General features: G+C 38.1%; 1 protein-coding gene across 1 annotated transcript in view; it reads left to right on the top strand.

Annotated features, from left to right (window-relative positions):
* Nucleotides 1-20175, top strand: part of LOC140239014 (uncharacterized) — a 58350-nt gene extending 38175 nt beyond the window's left edge. Inside the window, exon 2 of the mRNA XM_072318911.1 lies at nt 18392-20175. Within this exon, the coding sequence (XP_072175012.1) occupies nt 18392-18625 (234 nt within the window). The 3' untranslated portion in view covers nt 18626-20175. The remainder of the gene's footprint in view (nt 1-18391) is intronic.
* Nucleotides 20176-20616: the final 441 nt, after the last annotated feature.

Genomic DNA, 20616 nt, shown 5'->3' on the forward strand with positions numbered 1-20616 from the left:
ATCTTACAAGAAGTTGACAAACGGAAACATATAAATCATCAGGCGTCTGAAGGACATCCTCTTTTAAAGCAGCAACTGTGTGTTCACTTATTTGCAAGATGGTTCCACATTAGCTGAGGAGAATGATAAATTGAAAAGAATAGATGTACTTTTATAGGAAGGGCAAACCACTCAGATAGTCATCTGCTTCTATTATCACCCGTTCTGCTCAATTTATTCTGCTCATAAAAAGAAAAGGGAATTACAGAAACAACTTATGCTTACAGCTAATAGATTCACTTAAACTTTTCAACACGAATTTTCGTCTTCACACAGAGGGCGCTAGAGAACAATTGTGCAGTAAATTGGAAAGATATCACATCAGACCAGCATGTTCCCTGCGTCTTGTCTGAGCCTGAGAATACATTCCCACGGTAATTTGATTCGCCGCCTCTTTTTATGATGCTGATGGTTGAGTCTTGTACGAGCTAAATGAAACTATAGGGGAAGAATGGCGTCGGTAGGAGAAATTCAATGTCTTTGCCAATTATGTTAATATGAGGCATAAAGACACTAACTATTCAGTAGGTTCTGCAAAGAATTTTAATTCTAATTGAAATTTTCTATAAGAAAATATACCTTATCGGGTATATCTTACCAAACGAGGTGATTACGTGTTCCGATTTCGATTTCGGTTTATTTCATATATGATATCTTTGGTGTTTTTACATATTTTTCCTAATTTAAGGAGAAGACCACATTCGGGCATATATTCCCATGATGTCAAAGTGACATTGCTTGCATCGCGTTAATTCCTGTCAGTAAGAAGCATTCAAGACTTTCAAGCTGTACAAATCAAGCTTCATGTCAAATATTTCAATTATTTTCTCCTGAGACACTTTCTCTTTTCAAATTTGTATTGCTGTTCTTGTTATATGTCTGCGCTGCCAGCTTGGATTTCTTATCAATACTGACATGCAGAACTGTTTTCTCTGCCAGCAAAAGCAACTATGGTTCTGTTGTCGATCTTGTGCACGATCACGGCATTGTTAAAGCCCACTTCCTCCTTTCCACGGAATACCTCGTTTTTCTGACTCCATCGAACTCAGACAATCAGCCGGGCCACGCTTTTTTTTTCCCGCCATACCTGATCGCTTCGCACTCTCCACGGGTTCAAGCCATCGTAACAAATCCCCCGTCAGCGCGGGGACATGTGTGCGTTTATATTAACACGATATGGGCTGAACTCCTTTATATCCACTACGCCTACTTACGCCACATTCCGTCGGAAATGTGGGCTGTTTTATCAGGTATACCAGCCATTTGCAAGAAAAAAATTGGTGTGATCAAGGGGGTCAAACATCATCTACGTCAATTTGACGACCTTGATGACTTAATGGCTTCCTAAGAATGCCCTTACGGAATAGTAAACGATCCTTGCAAAATTGAGCGATTCTTTATCTACGGTGTATGCATAGGCGAGGAGCATAAAATGTCGGATTATGCTGTTTTTGTTTTCGTTTTTCATTTTATGCTTTCCTGATGAAGACGGGTAACAGATTAGATAGATCCGCTACTTCTAAGATTAAGTTTATGGCTATCCGTTCTAATTCTACCCTATCAAAAAAAAAACCGATGAAAACCATTATTGCACTTAAAGGTTTATTCCCAGAATTTCAGTTGACTTCATTAGATGAGTCTACCTTTGATATAACATGGACCTACTGTAGGTCCATGGATATAGTATGCCCTGAATCTACATTCGATTATGGTATTCCTGGGATTATGTCTTCTCATCAAATATGCGTACTCATCATTCATTTGTTTATTTGATTTGGTCGAAATTAAAATGTGACACACAGCTAAGCAAAATGATCTCCACATACAAATGACTCACAGACAATTGTGAGTGGGTCGGTAGTAATTGTGTACATAAAGTACCCCAGAATAGTTTGAACGAATGAGGCGCAGACGAGTGGGTTCGGATAATTCAGAGGTACTGAGGTACACAATTATTACTGAACCATGAAAAAGAAAAAAAAAAACTGTGAGTCATCTGTTTCATTAAACAAAATAAAATCTTTAAATTATGGCTGGAACAGTCAGCCAGAGTTGTGGAAATATCATTCATCAAATAATTGCCGTGCATTCATAGAAAAATTATGAAATACTATAGAAATTGACCAATCAGGTTACAAGCATGAGCTGACTCGTTTTATGATAATGCGCTGAAATAAAAACTTCAATCAATCTTCAATTAGATTGTATCTTTTTTCTGTCTGTTTTAAGGAGGGAATTGTGATGAAATTTGAATTGATCAGAAACGCGTAAGAAACGTGAAATAATAAAAATGACTTTATCTATGATTTTTATTGCCCGTTTTGATACATTTCTTAATGATTTTTCTGACTTGTAATAATCCTGATAACAGTTCAGTTTCGGTTTAGTTTTATAATAATAATAATGATAATAATAATAATTGATATGGTTTATATAGCGCCAAATCCACTCTGCAGAGTGCTCTAGGCGCGGAAGGAAGAGAAAGTGAAGGAGATAAAGGACATACAAATATCAAATACATGTAATGAGTAATCAATGAGTTTTCAGTTTAACGTCTCAGTTTCAGTTAAGTTTTCAGTTTAACGATCACGACGAGAGCAATAGGATGAATGATTGCAGTGCTAATATTTATAAAAAATGGTGATTATGATAACAATATAAATATATGTAATGATTATGTGACTGACAACAATTCTTATATGAGTTTATGCCTTTATAATGGATTCATGATGTGACAATGACAATTCACTCTTAGCATCCATTATCAACTCATTATCTCTAATCAAGAAAACAGATAATGAAAAAAAAAAGGTTAAACAAACATTGATTAATAATCTAGGGGTAACGTATGTAGATACGTTACGTATATAACGTATATTATTATACATACGTTATAGTATATGACTTATGTTTATATTATACGTTATGTAGATACGTATGTAGATGTAGAGTCAACGATATTGATTGATGAAATCATAGCAAACATAATCATACAGATGTACAGAGTGTGCCAAGCAATGCACGACTTACTAGTAGTTTATAATGCATTGAATGATGATTGAAAAAAAAAATAGAGACACACGTGATTATGAAACACGGTTCATAGAAGTTAATACCCTCTTCCTTTAATTCAATATCAATTCATTCTCCAATGAAACGATGAGAAGAAAGAGAATTGATATGAAACTTTAGCGGACGACACAGGATTTCATGACATCAAGATGCTGGTATAATTATGTTGATATAATGAAATAGGGCCAAACGTCATGTGCGACATTTGAGATTTAATGATCCACCTTGCGTGCCAACCTGCATGGCAAGATTTATTGAATGTTTTTCATGGGGGCGACAAGCGTGTTGGTAATTTTAGAAAGGCATTGTTTGGATTATAGATAAATTGAATTCTCGTTAAACGCAGGAGTGAGGGTGATAAACGTGTTGTGATTTGACATCAGGGGAAGATAAAAACGAAAACCGAATCTTAACTTTCATAGTTTAAAATATAAAAGCTGCTGTTAATACATGTCAACGCAAACAATATTTCCTAGATTATTAAGAAGACAGTCTCGATCGAAGCAAGGCTTTCTTGGATTGGCAAGCGATATTAAAGGATTATATAACGGGAATCGATAACAGCCTAGTCAATGTTACGGGTGGACGCTAATTCTGACTTTGGACAAAAAGGCATGCTGTGCTCCACAAATCGATGTCCCCCCGAAGAGTGACCCCTTGCCTGCAAGGGTCTGCAAACAAGGCTCCTCCTGGCCACTCTAATAGACGTAGACAGAGGATCGTGCTGGTGGACACTCGACATGTCACTTAAAGGACAAATGATGTAACCTTGAAGCCGAGTGATGTTAACATGGACAAACTCTCATACGTCACGCAAATGTCAACTCTACTTTCTCTACGGCAACCACTCTGATCGGTAAACAAATCCATCTGGTTATATAAGGAGAAGGTTCGGCTAGCGCCATCCATGGCTAAAAGACTGAATGTGCGCATAATCCATCCCCTGTGGTGCTTTCAAGATAATAGTAAGGACGTGCAGTGGTTACGTTAAGACAATTTTATGTTTGGACCGTTATCTGACTTATTGGTTTTTCTGTCCTTACAACTCCTTGGTGTTTTAAAGTAAGGGGGCAAAAGAATACTGCATTTGTTTTATGAACTTAGTTTTAATCTCCAACCTAATCGTGTATACATGGAACAACGCCCAGTGTTAGGAGATGAATTTGTCTAATTGTTCTTATATCTTCCTATTTCGTATTTTTCGGATCTTTTAGCTGACTTTTCCCCAATACAAGCTCAGATTTTTTTCTCACTCGCATGTCTCAGAGGCTATCGCTGGAATATTATGTAGATCTGTCCTGTTAGTCGTTATTTTTCAAGTCATGGAGTAACTTTGCCGAATGGAGAAAAAGAGACTAAGTTCACATCTTATCAAGATTGCATTACTATAAATGATTAGTTTCAGTGAGCGCAGAATAATTAAGCTTCGGTTACAAGCATATCCGTTTCACATTTAAAGTCAGGAAAACTGGCACGGCGCTCAAGAAATTCTGGCGCACTGCTTAGTTATACTTCAATCAAAGGGAAATAATGCATTTTATCAGTACATTTAACTCGGCTAAAGGAGCCTGGATGTGGGGTTGTTGTGAGCAATTGAGAATTTCAGAAAGAGCATTCCGACATGGTTATGAATCAAATTTTCAGTCTGCATTAAGCGTCTTCCTGAATCACTGACAGTGAACGATTTCATCAATGACTTAATTTATGCGTCTTTTCGGGATCCCGAAGTTCACTGTCAAACGCAGTTACATCTTAGCGCAGTGTTATTTGAAATCAATCTCGAAAATCTGACAGTTTGAATCATGTTACATGTGCACACATAATTCCTACAAGATTAAAATGAGTGTGATTAGCAAACTTGAATCAAAGGTCACCAAGTTGCACTTGAAAAAAAAAGAAAAAAAAAGTCTTCTTGTGTGGAGAGACAAATTTGAATGATAGAGGAGCAAATGTAGTGACTCGCTGCTAGGTTTATAATAAGCAGTGGTATAGCTGAGTTATCAGCTTCCTTCGCTTAAGCCTCCTCCTGATCTTTACAGAATAAAATGCTTTTCATGTGTGTCGCAATACTATATTTCGTAAGTTTTTTGTTTTGTTTTTCTAAAAGGAAACGTGATACCACTTCCTTTAATGCCAAGAAAATCTAATTCGCTGCCGATATTTCTAAAGAAAATGGCGACAAAGAAATCCCCCACCTCCTCCATCTGCTAAATATGACTTGCTGGTTCCCTGCACGGTACCACTACAATTAAGGTCTATCCGTTCGCACCTTTCACTCTACCAAACAGTTTGTGTACCAGGAAATTGGAGTAGGCTCTCCCTCTCTCTTCACCTTTCTTTACTTTCCCTCTCAACTCTCCTAGTTTCACTCTCGCTCACATCCTATGCTCACCGGCAGAACGGCACTCTTCAAAACTATGTGTATTTTGTCCACGTCAAAAACCATGTAATCTATCGACAAGACGTGATAGAGACACAATTCTATCCACCAGAGCTTTTATCTTGCCTACGAACTCCATACTCTTGGGTAAAAGCAGTCATTTATTTATTATATCGCCTAGTCACTGAATGGTACTAAATTTTGATTAGAATGTTATCTTATCTTCTTGCCGTTATGTTTATTTTTGTGCATTTATTGTCAGCTTTAATTGAAGCTGCAAGAAACTGTAAGGTAGCACAACAACCCCGGAGATTTTGTAATCATTCTGAGCATTTTACATTATTTCAAAGAGCAATTTGTCCATTTTTTCATCGAACTGAATGAGTTAGCTTTAAATCTGTACATTAAGTATCTTATTAAAGCTATACTGCACGCTGTGGATTCTTCGCATAGCGCCTATCTCCCCCCCCCCCCCTCTCTCTCTCTCTCTCTCTCTCTCTCTCTCCCTCTCCCTTCCTCTCTCCCAGCTAATTGTTAAATCATTTTTTATCACATTACTTCTTATTCGGCAAAGTTTTGAAAATATTTTATTGACCTAGTTTGCCGTGATTATATTGACACACCCTCAGCGCATTTCATATGATTCTATTACTCTCAGTGCTTAAAAAACACGTAATGAATCATCCGTGAGGCGGGTGTAACATTAAAAGAAGTGTGATATTTTCGAGAAGCTATTTTTCTTGTTTCCTAGCGTCCATTACCTTCGGCAGTAGCGTTCCTTTGGCAGGAAGAATGTTCTCTGCAGTCTAGCTATTTTTTGTCATAACATCTGCCTGGCTTGCAGACGTGATTGCCGCAAGATTGTCTCGATTAAAAACAGTAGAGCCTGAAGTAGACGAGTGAGCGTAGAGAATGAAAAGTCGCGGTCTATGGTGTCGGCAAAGAGTAAATTTGCGGATCAACAGTCAATATGAGTTGAACGCCCGGAAGAGTGGACAATGGAGACAGTTACTTGCATATCGAGCAGGGGCCTGGTGCAGCCACCACACAGCGTGAGCAGCTCTTTTCCTCTCAACGTTTAAAGCGGAATTAGAGAAAGCAGCGAGGTTATCGAGAGTGGCAGCGAAAGTAAAAACATCTTGATGAAAGACTAACAGCATATTCTGAGTGAAGGAGACAAACGCTGTCCTTTCCTTCACAGTGATGAAATTTCCGTTGAAAAATATACGCGTCTTCAAGGTTTTCCGGTGAGCTGTCGATTTACAAAGAAACTTTGGAGTATCAATGGACTCGCTTCGCGCCCACGCCGGGCAAATATAAGAAAATACTTGAAATCCTTAACGGAGAGAGCAGTGATGGGGGAAGGAGGGACTGAAAGAGGGTTAGAGGAAAGAAGGAAAGGAGGCTGTTTAGGAGAGAAGACGGAGAGGGAGGCATGGGGAGTCATTCTTCTTGCAAACAATAATAATCCTTCTCACGAGGGACGTCGCTGTACCAGCACGACGCGTATTAAGATCGCATTTCTTAACACCATGAACACAGCTAGAATACATTAGACATGCTTAGCGTACGTGGGTTTTTTTCTCTTCTCCTTCATTTGATATCTTTTCCTCTTACCCTTCTCTTTTTCCACTCTTCATTTTCCTCTTATTTTCTCTTCTTTACTTTCTCTTTCTATCTCTCTCTCACACACATTTATTTCGTCATTATTTCATCTCTGTGGAGATTCTTTATACTGGGCTTCGCTCTCATGCCGCACCAGTTTACCAATGTTATCTATTTTCATTTCTATTTCTATTTTTCACAATATCTTACATGTATACCATTTTGAATTAGGCCAGCTCCGATTAATTTGATATCCTCACCAGTTTTATGAAGTGATAATAGGATAGTAATACAACTTAATTGTCAAACTGGTTGAATTTAATGTTGACCAGCTAGAAACTGTAATGCTGCATAGCTATTCACAGAGCAGACTTGATATATAACATATTTTTGAAACGCACACGCACTCGCAGAAAGACCTACATGCAGATATTCCCATTTCACCCAAAGTCTCTTTTATCGCCCTAGCGAGCTTTCCTGCCCTGGTTGCAATTCTTTCTTTCATTACGGCTCTAAATCAAATCTTCAACCATCATAGCTTTCTTTAATGAAATCATATAGGATTCCGGAAAGTCTCCCGTACTCTTTGGGTTCAGCGAAACCGCCAAATAATCAATACCCCCTTCACATGGGTTCAGCGAAACTTCCAATCATCGATACTCCCTCACGTGACTTCAACTCTCACTCAGACGAACTGATTTCTCATATGCCAGCACGCGCACATCCAAAACCAGACTACAGTAGTCAAGGAAACGATAAAATTGACAAACGAAAAAATAAAATCAAGTTTCCTTACTGAGGTGGACTGAATGTCCATTTGGATATGATAGCCTTACTCGTCTGTTGAGAATGAGAAGGGCGTTAAGTTATCTTGAACACTGGTTTTGTGACAACTTAACGCCCTTCTCATTCTCAACCGACGCTTTGGTCATAGCTTTTGTTTGCATCAAATAGTGAGCGAACTTAACTTTTCGCAAGGGAATAGATTCGCAATTGAGAACCACACCGACTGCGTTTGGTTCCCCGCAGAAAATTTTGAAAAATATTTGTGTTCGACTACTTCCTTGTTTGGCCAACTTAGGGTTGTTGTTGTTGTTTTTCTTTTCTTTTTTACAATCACAAATAACAATATTTCAGGAAATTGTATTATTTTGAGTGGCTTCGCTTCCAGTCAGATGTATTGATTGAGGTGAAGTCAAATTTTCTCCTCTTGTTTTTTGGCATGACCATTTTCTGTTTTGAGTCGACTTAAGTCTTCCTCATATGATTGAAACCGTATCTAGCATGAAACAAAATGAATGATATCATAGAGGAAATAGAGATATAATAGTAGATATAGAAATAGAGGAAAGACAAACGTATTTTACCTCTTATCACTAATGGCGGTATGGGAATTCGCAGTTTCACTACGTTGTATATTGCCCTTGTGTTATCCACAGGATACGCATTTATTGAATACACACATGAAAAGGGAAATGATAGATACAAGCATAGATCAATACATGCATCTATTCATTTCTATACGAATTCGAAAATTCGTATCTCGTTTTTTGCGGAAATATGATTATATCCGCAGTATTAGCAATCTAATTCCCTCCAAACATGTAACTGCTGTTGCGATGCACATTGAAAGACAAATTATTTAAAGCTCTGTTCGAGTAACTAGAATACGACCTGTAAAACAGTGCACCTTTTTCTGCCGTGATCATCTTTCGTATTTTGCAGTATTGATTCCAAGATTTCAATGCAGCGTTATGCAATGCAGCATGTTGATTAGACATTACTTGTTTCCCATCTGTAGCTTGCCTTTAGAGACTAATGTGAACTTTCAATAAAGCAACTTAGAAAATCTGTTAGTAGGCCCCTATGTCTAAATCTAGCTAAGTTCGGGTTAAATTCTCTCCATTTGTCGAATGCACGTTGTCGAATCTTTGTCGAAAGTACGTTATCGAATCAAAATGAAGGAGACATGTTGTTATTTTTAACTTTAACTTAAAGGCATAATTTATCATTTGCAGATGAAACAAAAACCCAGCATCAATGCTTTAGAATAGTTCTAAAATGTGAGTTAGGGATAGAAACAACCACTGTAAAAATTTGAATCCTTATAATCGATGTTAAGTATTGTTAAATACACAAAATGTGAACAATAGTTATAATAAGAATGCTTCCAGACTAAACCGTCCACAGCAACAGATGGTTTATTGAGAAAAATGCTGATATCTCCTTATATTCTAGGCTTTATTGTGAAAATCTTATATGTAGGATGTTTTGTGATACAGCAGATCTACACATATGCATCAAATGTGATATCTTGAACATTTTTGAAATCACTGCTCCCAAAGGTAAACTGGACCTTTATTTCCTTATTCACCACTTGACCATATTTTTTTTGTCAACATGACAAGCATTGACGTAACATATTTATGTAAGGTTTCTTTATTCATTAGTTAACGCAGATTTGAAAATAGTTTCGATATAATTGTTGAAGATATATTTGGTCGACAGATCCACTGATGACCGTCATTGTTTGAATCCTTTTCAAGCAAGCACGAGAAATCAAGTCAAAACACTTCCATGATTATTACATCCCCATGTATATTTTTAGACAATTTTGTTATGTGAAACTGTCATTGAAGTAGATAGACTTAGGATATAATTTTTTTTTCTCTAATCTATTTCATGCTAGATACGTTTCCAATTGCATGGAAAAGGTTTAGGTCGACTCAAAATAAAAAATGGCTATGCCAAAAAGAGGAGAAAATGCAATGTTACATACAGCTTCAACTCTATCAATACATCCGGCAGGACGCAAAGCAAGTCAAAACAATATATTCCCTTGAAACATTGTTATTTTTTATTCTGAATGAAAAAAAAAAAATCGACCAAACACAGAAGTTGACGCTCACAAGCATTTATTCTTTATTCTTTATTCTTTTCCAAAAATTTTGTTCGGGGAAAGGACGAGAAATCTCTCCTGTCAGACATGTTGAATATTGTGTCCCTCTGGATGTCCAGTTATCTGTCACTGCTCAGAGGTGGCCCAGATGTCAAGTCGGACATTTTTGTTTTCCTCTCGCTAAATGGCAGAGGGAGTCTTCTCACGACCTAGATTTTCCTTTTGCTCGCGCCACTTTAGGGCCAGCATACATAATGAATCCGCCTCCCCTATAAAGTGTCACTTCTTAAAGATAGTGGCTTAGTTCAGCCACACTGAGTACTGACGAGCGTTATTCCTTTCAGTCTGTCGCCTGAGGCTAGCACTCAGAGAAAACTTCAGTAGACTCCATCGCTATTCATCACAAGACCTGTCGTAGCCTTTCCGTCCAACAACCCTTAAAGGCACTCGGAAATGTCCAAATGAATTTCTTTGATGATTATTTTGAGCGCTAGGTGGGAGTAATGAGGTCGTGGCTTAATCGCGTAACCCGAATTTCCTTACCTCGCTACCTCTCTCCGGCTCGTCGCTCAGTCGATACAGTTTCTGCGATTTTCGATGATGCCAATTTGCCCATCACAAGACATTTCCTGGTATATACCATACTGGCTTAATTACTCTCAAATTACATACAGCATGTGCACTCAATGAACGGGGGACGGCACATTGAAGACAGAATTAAACACATAGTGTTTGTTGTTGTTGTTGTAGTTGTCCACTTCATGGGGCTAAACTCACTACTTATTCATAGAGTCACAATTACTTTGAACACGTCCTGTTTTGCAATTTACCATCACCTGCCACATTCTTGATAGTGTTGAGCTCGTTGACGACAGAGATGGTGATGATGACGGCGACGACGTCGATTACGATGATGATAACGTGAAGTGTGTGGGAACGGTGTGATCAAGAAGTAATACTCTGGTCTCAGGAACGAGATATAGAGATCATAGGTTCGAGTCTTCTTCGATGGACTAGATATTTTACCCACGATATCCTCCTTTACCCACTGGTGTAAAGGAAATCAATGGTATCAATGGGGCAGTAAAAGTTGTCTAGGTTTTCTGAAAAAGAAAGTGCCCGTGCTGAACAGGGTGTCCTGGGTAATGATTTCCTTACTCTATCATCACCCTGGTCATCACTTTATTTTTTAATTGGTGACATCATAATCTTAAACGTTGATGGGGATAACGTGATCAGGATGATAAATAAAAGTATTAATAATGGTTACATAAAAAAAAACTGAACGGCTTCAAGAAATATTATACAGTACTTTATTGGGGAAAAAAGTGACTAAGATTGTCATCATATTTACGACAATGATTCCAAGTATCATTGCATAGTGTCTCGATTTTTTTTTTTCAAAGAGTTCTGTGGAATTTACATTGAATGCATTAAAATACAATTTTTTTTTACCTAATTGTTTTACAGGTATGAAAGAAATGAGTATCATTCCAAAAGAGCGAGCGATTTATGTATAAAGAATATGAGACCATGTGATCGCATCTACAGGGAATAAGGAAAAGAATATTTCAACCAAGAATGCAGCTCGTTGAGAACGTGCCCTCGATGCTTGGTGTTATTTGAAACGTCCATGTTGCAGACATACCGCTATATCTTAATCCGACAAGTCTTCAGCATTGCTTTGGGTCAAGTCTTCGTACCCCAGTTTTGTTGCTGTTGTTGTCTGTTTTAAACTGTGTCATCATATTTATAAATGGGGTTATATCGAAAGAGCTGCATGCTTTACAGCAATAGGGAATCCTGGTTGACCTCTTCTCAATGTTCGGTGCTGGCTAAGACTCTTTTAATTGAAATTCTGGGAAGTAATCCAACGTTAATTAAAGTAATTGGAAATTTCATGCGGCATTCCTCCTTTCCTTATAAAAATGCAGGGTTCAGGATTTTCCATGGCATGACAAACACAGAGATCTTTCCATATTTATGTAATTGTCGACGTCCGTCCAGATTGTTCATACAAACCACAAAACAGAGAACAAAATTTAGAAATCTCCAAGGTATCTCGTTTTGACCTCTTATGTGATACTATATTGCTTGTATGATACCATTTATTCTTTTCACATTTTTTTTTCTGCTAGTACCACGTTTCTAGGCATTTTGGTACGATTTCTGTTGAGTTTCAGATATCCTTTTTCTTCATGGGGGCATCAGAAAGAGACAGAGTAATATATCGTAGATTTGTTCCTTCATCGGACAAAACTTTGACAAAATAAAAGGACCAAAAGACGTAGACGATCGATCATATTCTAGGAGACAATCCTGTGGTGTATGCTATACAGACAAACTGGACATAGCAGGTGTAGAAATCAAAAGTGAAATGTGCCAACACTTTAATAAAAACGCGTGGTGAAATGTACCATGGATCCTCATACTTTCGACTCCCCCCCCCCCCCCCCCAGAAAAGAACAATTATATCAGCAAACATTACTTAACATTAGAACAATACATAGAATGTTTTCGTAATTTGTCGATTTGCGTTATGATGTTTATATTTCTTGCCCAATGTTTACTGGCGCGCAACAAAACGCCGGGGAGGTTTTGGGTAAAATTGCATGTGCAAGTTAAGTGCCCGCTGGAATGACACGATGTTGACATTGTTGATGTTCAATTAAGCCGTTGTGTCCTTGCAATCAAGGCATCGTTTCTATCTAACCTCGCAGGGTATACCCATCAAAAACACGTCTCTCGGGCTGTGACCAAAGAAACTGTTAACATCATTACCAAACAAACTATTAGTTTAGATTGCAAAGCACGCAAACACAAACAAACAGAAAAAACAACACACGGAAGTGATGCACAACTTATGGTAGGTTGTCCAGATGATGACATAGAATGAGAGAAAATAAAGATGTGTTTGGTAATGGCGGGGGAAATCTTCTCATGTACTGAAATATCACTCCGTCGAACTTCGAGATTCCAACTGAGCTAGAACTGCCTAGGGCTCTTAATGCACACAAGACGAGGCATAAAAGCATGGACTAGTAAGGAGGTCTCCAGGAAACCGCTTTGCCTGCGTGGCATCAAGGGTTGTAATGCGATCAATTTCAGAAAACTTTAGAGAAAAATGATTCCTGCACTAAATAGCTGCCCCCTAGCCATTTGCTCCATCTGATGCGCCCAAGCCATCGTCTGTCTGTATCAGCTTGCCCTGGACTGCGCATGCCTGATATGATATTTCATTCTGCTCCTAATCTTTAATTTGTCAGTGCTCCACAGTCATGTGTCCGGCAATTAAAGACGTCCTTATTGGTGCTCACGCCCGTGGAATCGCGGGACAATTTGGTATGAGACCGTGTTTCATAAACCGCGGGCTATTCGGAAGGTATCACATAACACTCTCAAGCATGTTGACGTAGATGAACGTCTCACCCTGAATTTAAGATCTTTTTTTTTTTAATTCATATCTCATTTCTTCTTCAAATCTCCATAATGTTCAGTCCTAACATTCGTTAGCGATACAAGGGTTGTCCGGAACGTGAGGTACTTGCAAGCCGCGATTACAAAGTGATGTAATTCTAGCTGGTTGCACACAAGTGCAAAGCACTAGTGATTCAAAAATTGTGTTTGAACTCAAACATGATAATAAAACTCAACAGACTTTCAGCTAATGGAAAGTAAGTTTCTTCAACTTGTACTTGATTGCTATGTCTAATTCTAACCGTGTCTCTTTTTACCCAGTAAGAGTCGGGCGTGGAGACACGAAAGTATTTTCTCTCCTTATTATCTGTAATCTTTTGCTGAGACACAGTACACTTGTCTATATACAAAGTTACATGCACACACAATGCGATTGTAAATACGGCTTCGTCATCAACATTTTTGCTGGCTGAATTCATTCCAATATTGTTTGAAATAAACATTCATAAATTGAGAGACATCATGTGGCCAGAGTAAAACATATTTTGCAGATCTTATTTTTCATGAAAATTAGTCTTAATGTTCTGTATAAAGGCAGCAGCGACCATATCTGTGTATAAAAGAATGGTGATACAATGAATGAATTATGATCCTTTATTTGAAACTTTAATCATTTGACTTGACTGACCACAGAAATGCGTGTATTCATTCATTTTGAATGAACTGATCAGTCTGTGTTTGGACCTTTTACGTGGTTACCAAAAAAGCACTTAAAATGCTTACGAAAAAGCAAAGAGCCTTGTCTGGGGACACAACTTTCACCGACAAGGGATTTGAACCACTAACCTCACGACTAGGATTCCGTTATCTTATCCATAGCCACACCTTTTCCTCTGCTGAATGGTGGAAATTGAGTGAGTAGTACTCCAAAGGTCCTAAAATCGGCATTCTATTCAAAGTCCATTGCTTGCTGGAAGCTGATGTATCGTTTGTACGGACTGTGAGCACTTTAGACTCCCAAAGGGAACGGGTTAAAGGACATAGGTTCCTGATTCTAAACTTCATTACTTGGTGCATCCGAACTCTGTAGATAAAGATGAAAGATGTTCAATATTTTTAGAAAAAAAGTTAGTGACGTAGGGCCAGTCAAAGATTCTCTAAATTTCTTGTATTGTCTGATTCACAAAAACTACTGCATCATGAATGAACCAGATTGTCAAAACTCTAAAAATAGTTTTGTAAAATTTCTGCGACACTGTATAAGGCGGAGGTTTTCAAGCACCTGAGATGAAACAAGTGAGGTAGAAGCGAAGCTGTGGTTTTGACGGATCACGCTCCGTTTGTCTCATCAGATTACACTCACATCACACCCCTGATTTCCACCTTATTACCTCGAATCATGCGTTTGGTTTGCCACATGACCTGCATTTAGTTCTTGGCGTTGCTGCTTGATGGTGATAGCCATTGGACTACAATCCTTCCACTGAGCGCTAATAACGTTAATGACATGTTCGCTTTTCCCCATAGTATTCTCTCGTCACGGCATGTCGATCAAAACTTGATCGACTAGGAGGACAGTAATGAGTAGAATTTGGAAAACACTCATGTCTTAAATATCTCTAACTTCGCAACAACAAGACAAAACATGTATATATACCTTGTGCTTTGCTTTTTAGTTTCAAGAAGCAGAGTCTGAGATGAGCAGTATTATATTCAAAAGAAGGGGGACAAGATTAATAGTCCCATAGACTGGGAAAATAAGTGAGAATTCAATGAAAAGAGAGAGAAAAAAAAAGATAGATGGAAGAAGATGGAGAGAGAAGGTGTAGTGAAAGAAGTAATGATAACTAAAACCACAGAGAGTATAGGAGAGTAGGTAGATAAATATTCATTTTTATAGACGATGGGAGAGATAAAGTAGATAGACAGGAAGAGAGAGGGAGAGAAAGAAAGAGAGATAGACTCTTGAGAGACCATGGAAATTGAACAAATGATATGGGTTGGCGCTGGACATGAGAACCCAAAATTGAAACAATTTCGGACTCCACCGGGAAATCAAGCGAACTCGTAATTTTCCATCCTGGCTGTGTTCTTGGAGGCTGGGGCTGTTGAAGAATTCGCCGTCAATTTCTGCCCCCCACTATCATAATCCGAATTCTGAGGTCGTAGTCAGGGTTGCATCTTCCGATAGGTTCAGGCGCTGGAATTGATGTACTACATAATGATGGTACCCATGAGTGTATTCGTGTTTGGCTGAGCCACGTGTAATGTTGATAAATTAGTTTGTCCACTAGCGCAACGATGGTTCGTGTTTAGCAAGCTACAAACAATTGCGCTCTCCTTCTTTTTTTTTTCTCCTGTTCTCTCTCTCGTTATCCCTTTTCTTTGTATTTCTTTCTCTTTCCACTGCTAGCACATTCAGTTTTTCTCAATCTGTATTTGTGCCTTGATGAAATCTTTCAATCCATATCATTTTCAGCCGGGCGATTAAAAAAAAACAATTATCGTAATTACCAATAAATCTGAAATTTTAAGGTCCATATGAATGTCACTCTTATAACATTATTCTAACTTGCAAAGGATCATAATCGATGAAATCGGGATTGAGGATACTACCAAGATGACATGGCGATTGACAGCACAGATTGAATGGAGGGGGGCTGGTCTTTCGTGATGGACGGAACGACTACTTGTCACATGTTTTAGTGAGTCAAGCTTGAAATAAAGAACAACTGTCTGCGTACCAGAATTACGAAAATAATCTGGCAATGAAAAAGAAAAAAACACACACAACTGACGAACCTTTCAGAATTACGAATCTTTCTTTGGGGATTAACCAACGTTCGGAATAACGAACTGTAGCCAAGAAAACGCGTTTGTCCAGACCAGCGCAAGCCAAGCGCGCCTATATAATCTTCTGATTCGGAGTTCCCAAGTGATCCAATCGTCGTTCGCCCGTGGAGCAGGGATTACTTACCAAACCTTCCCCGTCTACCTCTAGCACCATCCCCCTCCCTCATATGGTGTATGATTAGCTATGAAAGCTCATTATTATTGCATACACATATCATTTCATTTCCCTACTGTTACTAATGCATTTGATAAGATAAACAGCCATGGTGACAGCATAATTTCTTTCTTCATTTTACAATTATGCGGATTCAATTTCTTTACTGTTTCTCGGGGAAAATGAGCTTGATAACCAATAATACATGTATTGGGGTATACATGTTTACCCCTGTGTGTATGTATGTATGTATGTATGTATGTATGTATGTTTCATGATAATAGCACTGTATATCGCAATTATATGGCCAAATAAAGAATGACAATAACAATGATAATAACAATGATAATAATAATAATAGTAGTAGTAGTAGTAGTAGTAATAATAATAATAATAATAATAATAATAATAATAATAATAATAAATGTGCCTATTGTAGAAAGAAGTAGGTATTTGCGATTATCTAGTCAACGTGCAATAATGTTTGACAAGGTGAGAACAGTTCAGTGACAGCTACATGATATTTACTGCGATACACATCTCGTTTTCTTGTAGTATGGTGTCTTTGAATAGATCATTGCACCGTAGTCAGTGTCAACTTATTATTGCACACTACTATACCGACGCAAAATGAATGTAACAAGCGTATAATCTAATTACGACGTATTCTCGACTGAAAAACAAAAATCAAAATACATCAAAATCTGTTTTCTGCAATGATCCGCATTAAAAGCTTGAGAGGTGTGTAGGAGTGTATTACACAGGGGGTTGAATTGCATTATGTTCATTGCAAGGTGTACATCAATTCGTACTATATCGCGCACTGCCATGTCTCCGTGCTATTACGCTTTTATTTCTCTCGGCTTGTGTGTTTATATCGAGTTACAAACAATAGTGGGCGAAGTCACCCCTGTCTTTTTTGGAAATCTTAGTTGCAGGTGGTGAAATAGAAGACACTATTTCCATAATATCCTCCATTACAATGGTCTCCTGAGTGTATACGAAGTTGTTTGTCCTGATTTTGCAACAAGTAAATCTGCATTAGATTGAAGAAGATTATGTTGAATTAAAGTGACATTTTACTTTTATGTCGTGGCAGCCTGCATTTAGCTTCCTTTTTGTACCACTGAATGACGCATTTCCTGTTAAAATCATATTGAGAAGGGCAAAATGTAAGAAATGTGCTAATACGTCTTACAACAGGGAAGATCCTCCTTGTTTTTTCATTCGATTTAGAATATGACACATAACTGTACAAGTCCTACACTCATAATTCTTCGGGCGCTATTTGGTTAACATGGATTTTCAACACAGTTGTATGACGTCATTTCAATCATTGTTAGTCCAGACTATTTAAACCATCAGTGGCATTTCCCTTTCCTTCAAAATTTCTTTTACATTTTGATTATCGTCACTCAAACTACTTCCATATGTTCGTGATGGTGTGTGTATGCCACATTGCCATGTCGTAAATGTCAGATGTTATTTTTGCGTGAATTGAGCAGTCCTTAGACAGCGTGTTGGTGATATAAAGGAATAAAACCCCAGTGAACTGGGCTAGGATGACTTCTTATAAAGCTAAGATGCAAGGCACTTAAGGAAAATGTCACAGGTACCATGGACCTTGTAGGTCCATGCAATTGCTGAGAACAAAAATCATCTTGCAATATGATACGCCGAAGTCATGCAAATTGAGCTGTGCTGCATGGACTACGATATTGTTCACTTTGGTTTGAATACAGGTTTACAGTCTCAAATGGAACTCATTGCTAAATATCAAGGCAGTCAAATCGAATTTGCAATTCATGTCACAAAGCAGATCGGCATTCACGTCTAAATGAAGGTTAGGAGTTGTTGTTTTTTTATATTTATTTATTTATTTGGGGGTTGTGCATTAAGGCATGTTATCTATGTAGGTGAGGCAAAACTGCTGTAACCTTGAATTCTTTTGTCTTGTTATCTCCTTTTGCAGAAATTAGATCATCAAAGTATGCGGGACTTGGTATCGGAGCGATTGTGGGCGATCATCAGAAGGTTGAAACTAAACCAACCAGTAGATTTGAACGAGGAACTGGCCACGCTAGACGAGGGTGCCGAAAAACTCCTCAGCAACGACGACTTCACCAAGAGAGGGCGCCGTCCAACCAGGAAAATCTGCATCAATGACATTTGGAAGGGCCGCGGTGGTGGACTCAGATGTAATTAAACAAGCATGCAAGCAAGAACTCTGTCATCTTTTCCCCTTTTCCGTTTGTGTATCTTTTGTTCCTCGACGGTGTAGCCTTTCCTTACAACGATTCTAGATCATTTTGATCCTGTTAGAGTTTAGTGAACGTACACTGCAATCCTATGTTTATATTGCCATTAAAATACAGTTTTGACCAAAAAGCTTTGCATTTAAAGCAAGCACTATCTTGGTACAGCGAATAATACTCCTTGATTTATTGTTTCAGCCTATGAGATTGATGTACCCAGTATTCAGATTTGGCCGCCGCCTATGTTCTCCGACTGGTCAACCGCCACGCTCTTATCGATCGGAAACAGAGTAAACAGAACGAGTTACAATTTTCATCGTTTTACGTCGTGACTACATTTTGAAAAAAACGTGATTTTTTCCCACTCCCGGGGCGGTTTAATCATTGTTAATATCGATTTTGGTTAACGTTCTTTGTAGCACCTATAGAAGCAGAGCAATAGCAAGCATCCATAGAAAGATCAGGTAGCCTGAAGTGAATTCAAATAAGACGGCCTTTCGCAAGTTCTTTTTTTTCCCAATACAATCTATTAGAGATTGAAACGAGATGAGACATCGAATCCTACTTATCGATTGATCCTTTCCTTGTCCAAAAATCACTTTATCTACTCAATACCTCAGGCATGAAGACATCGTGAATATCTTAAGAATTCTCTCTGTTTAAAGATATACCACTGGAGCTCAGGTCAATAAGCATTTAGATCTGACTTAATGTTTTAGGACAGATATCACGTATGTGTTCACGTATGAACATGTTTTCAAACGCAAGGATGAACACAGAATGAAACATTTGATAAAGGCTTAAAGATCTCACCATTTTGACTGCGTAAAGATGGATAATCCAGTGGGAATAGACGAGTAAGATTTCATTGACATCAAATGGCTCAACTAACTTGAAATGCTTGTATTTAACCAGAAATGATTGTCCTTTCATCCAAACGATATTTATTTGAAGGGTGGGGATTAAAATTCAGACCCAAGTATTTCGTCAAGATGTAAGTTTTGAGTTTTGAATAACATTCCTTAGAATGCGGCTTGTGTTAAAAGCAATGACTGCCATAGAGTTTTGTATACAAAAAAAAAGAACATCTGATGATATTCAGTATCTCCATGCCACAGAACGCAGCAGAGCATGACGTTGTGATATGACGTCATCCTGACGTCATCCTGGTAGAGTTGATAAATGAAAGCTTCAATAACTTAGAACATTGCGTTTGACCTTACTGATGCAAGATCTGTGCTCCATCTACCAAAATGCACTGTACGTAACATGAGATTATGTTGATACTGAGTAGTAGTGGATGATGATGTAAATAAGTTTTCTTGTAATATTCTGTTCCCTAAGTTCTTGGAGAATCCATCGATAATTCTTTTAAAAGCAGTTGTCAAGGAATGACCCTAAGAATTTTTTCAAAGTGTGTTCCGGTTTTCTTATTTTTGCCTTGAATAAGGAAGAAGACTGTAAATAAAAGTGTCATTGTTGAACAATAAAACTCTATCGCAACCCAGACTTTGTTTTTCATGTTTGTTGTCGTTTTTATGTCTTATGATATGGATTCATATCTATACCTAAATTCAACCTAAAATAGTTACTGCATCATGATGTTGATTATGACTAATCAAATTCACGAATTAGATACCACGCCGTTTCAAGACGTATCACGAAAATCCATGCGCGCACACACACACCCACACACACCCACACACACAATTTATCCCTACGTCATTTTCGGTTGTATTGCCCTCCGGAAACAGCAACAATAACAATAACAATAACAATAACAACAACAACAGCAACAACAACAACAAATCTATGACCACGTGGCACACCATTCATTCATAAACATGGTATAGCACTACCGGCACCGCGTCGGTAAAAGTGGGGGAGGGGGCAGACCTGAGTTTATTTCTGGTGCCACTTCCGGGTTTCTTGAGCTGACAAG

Source organism: Diadema setosum, chromosome 15 (genome assembly GCF_964275005.1).
Source record: "Diadema setosum chromosome 15, eeDiaSeto1, whole genome shotgun sequence".
Lineage (NCBI taxonomy): Eukaryota > Metazoa > Echinodermata > Echinoidea > Diadematoida > Diadematidae > Diadema > Diadema setosum.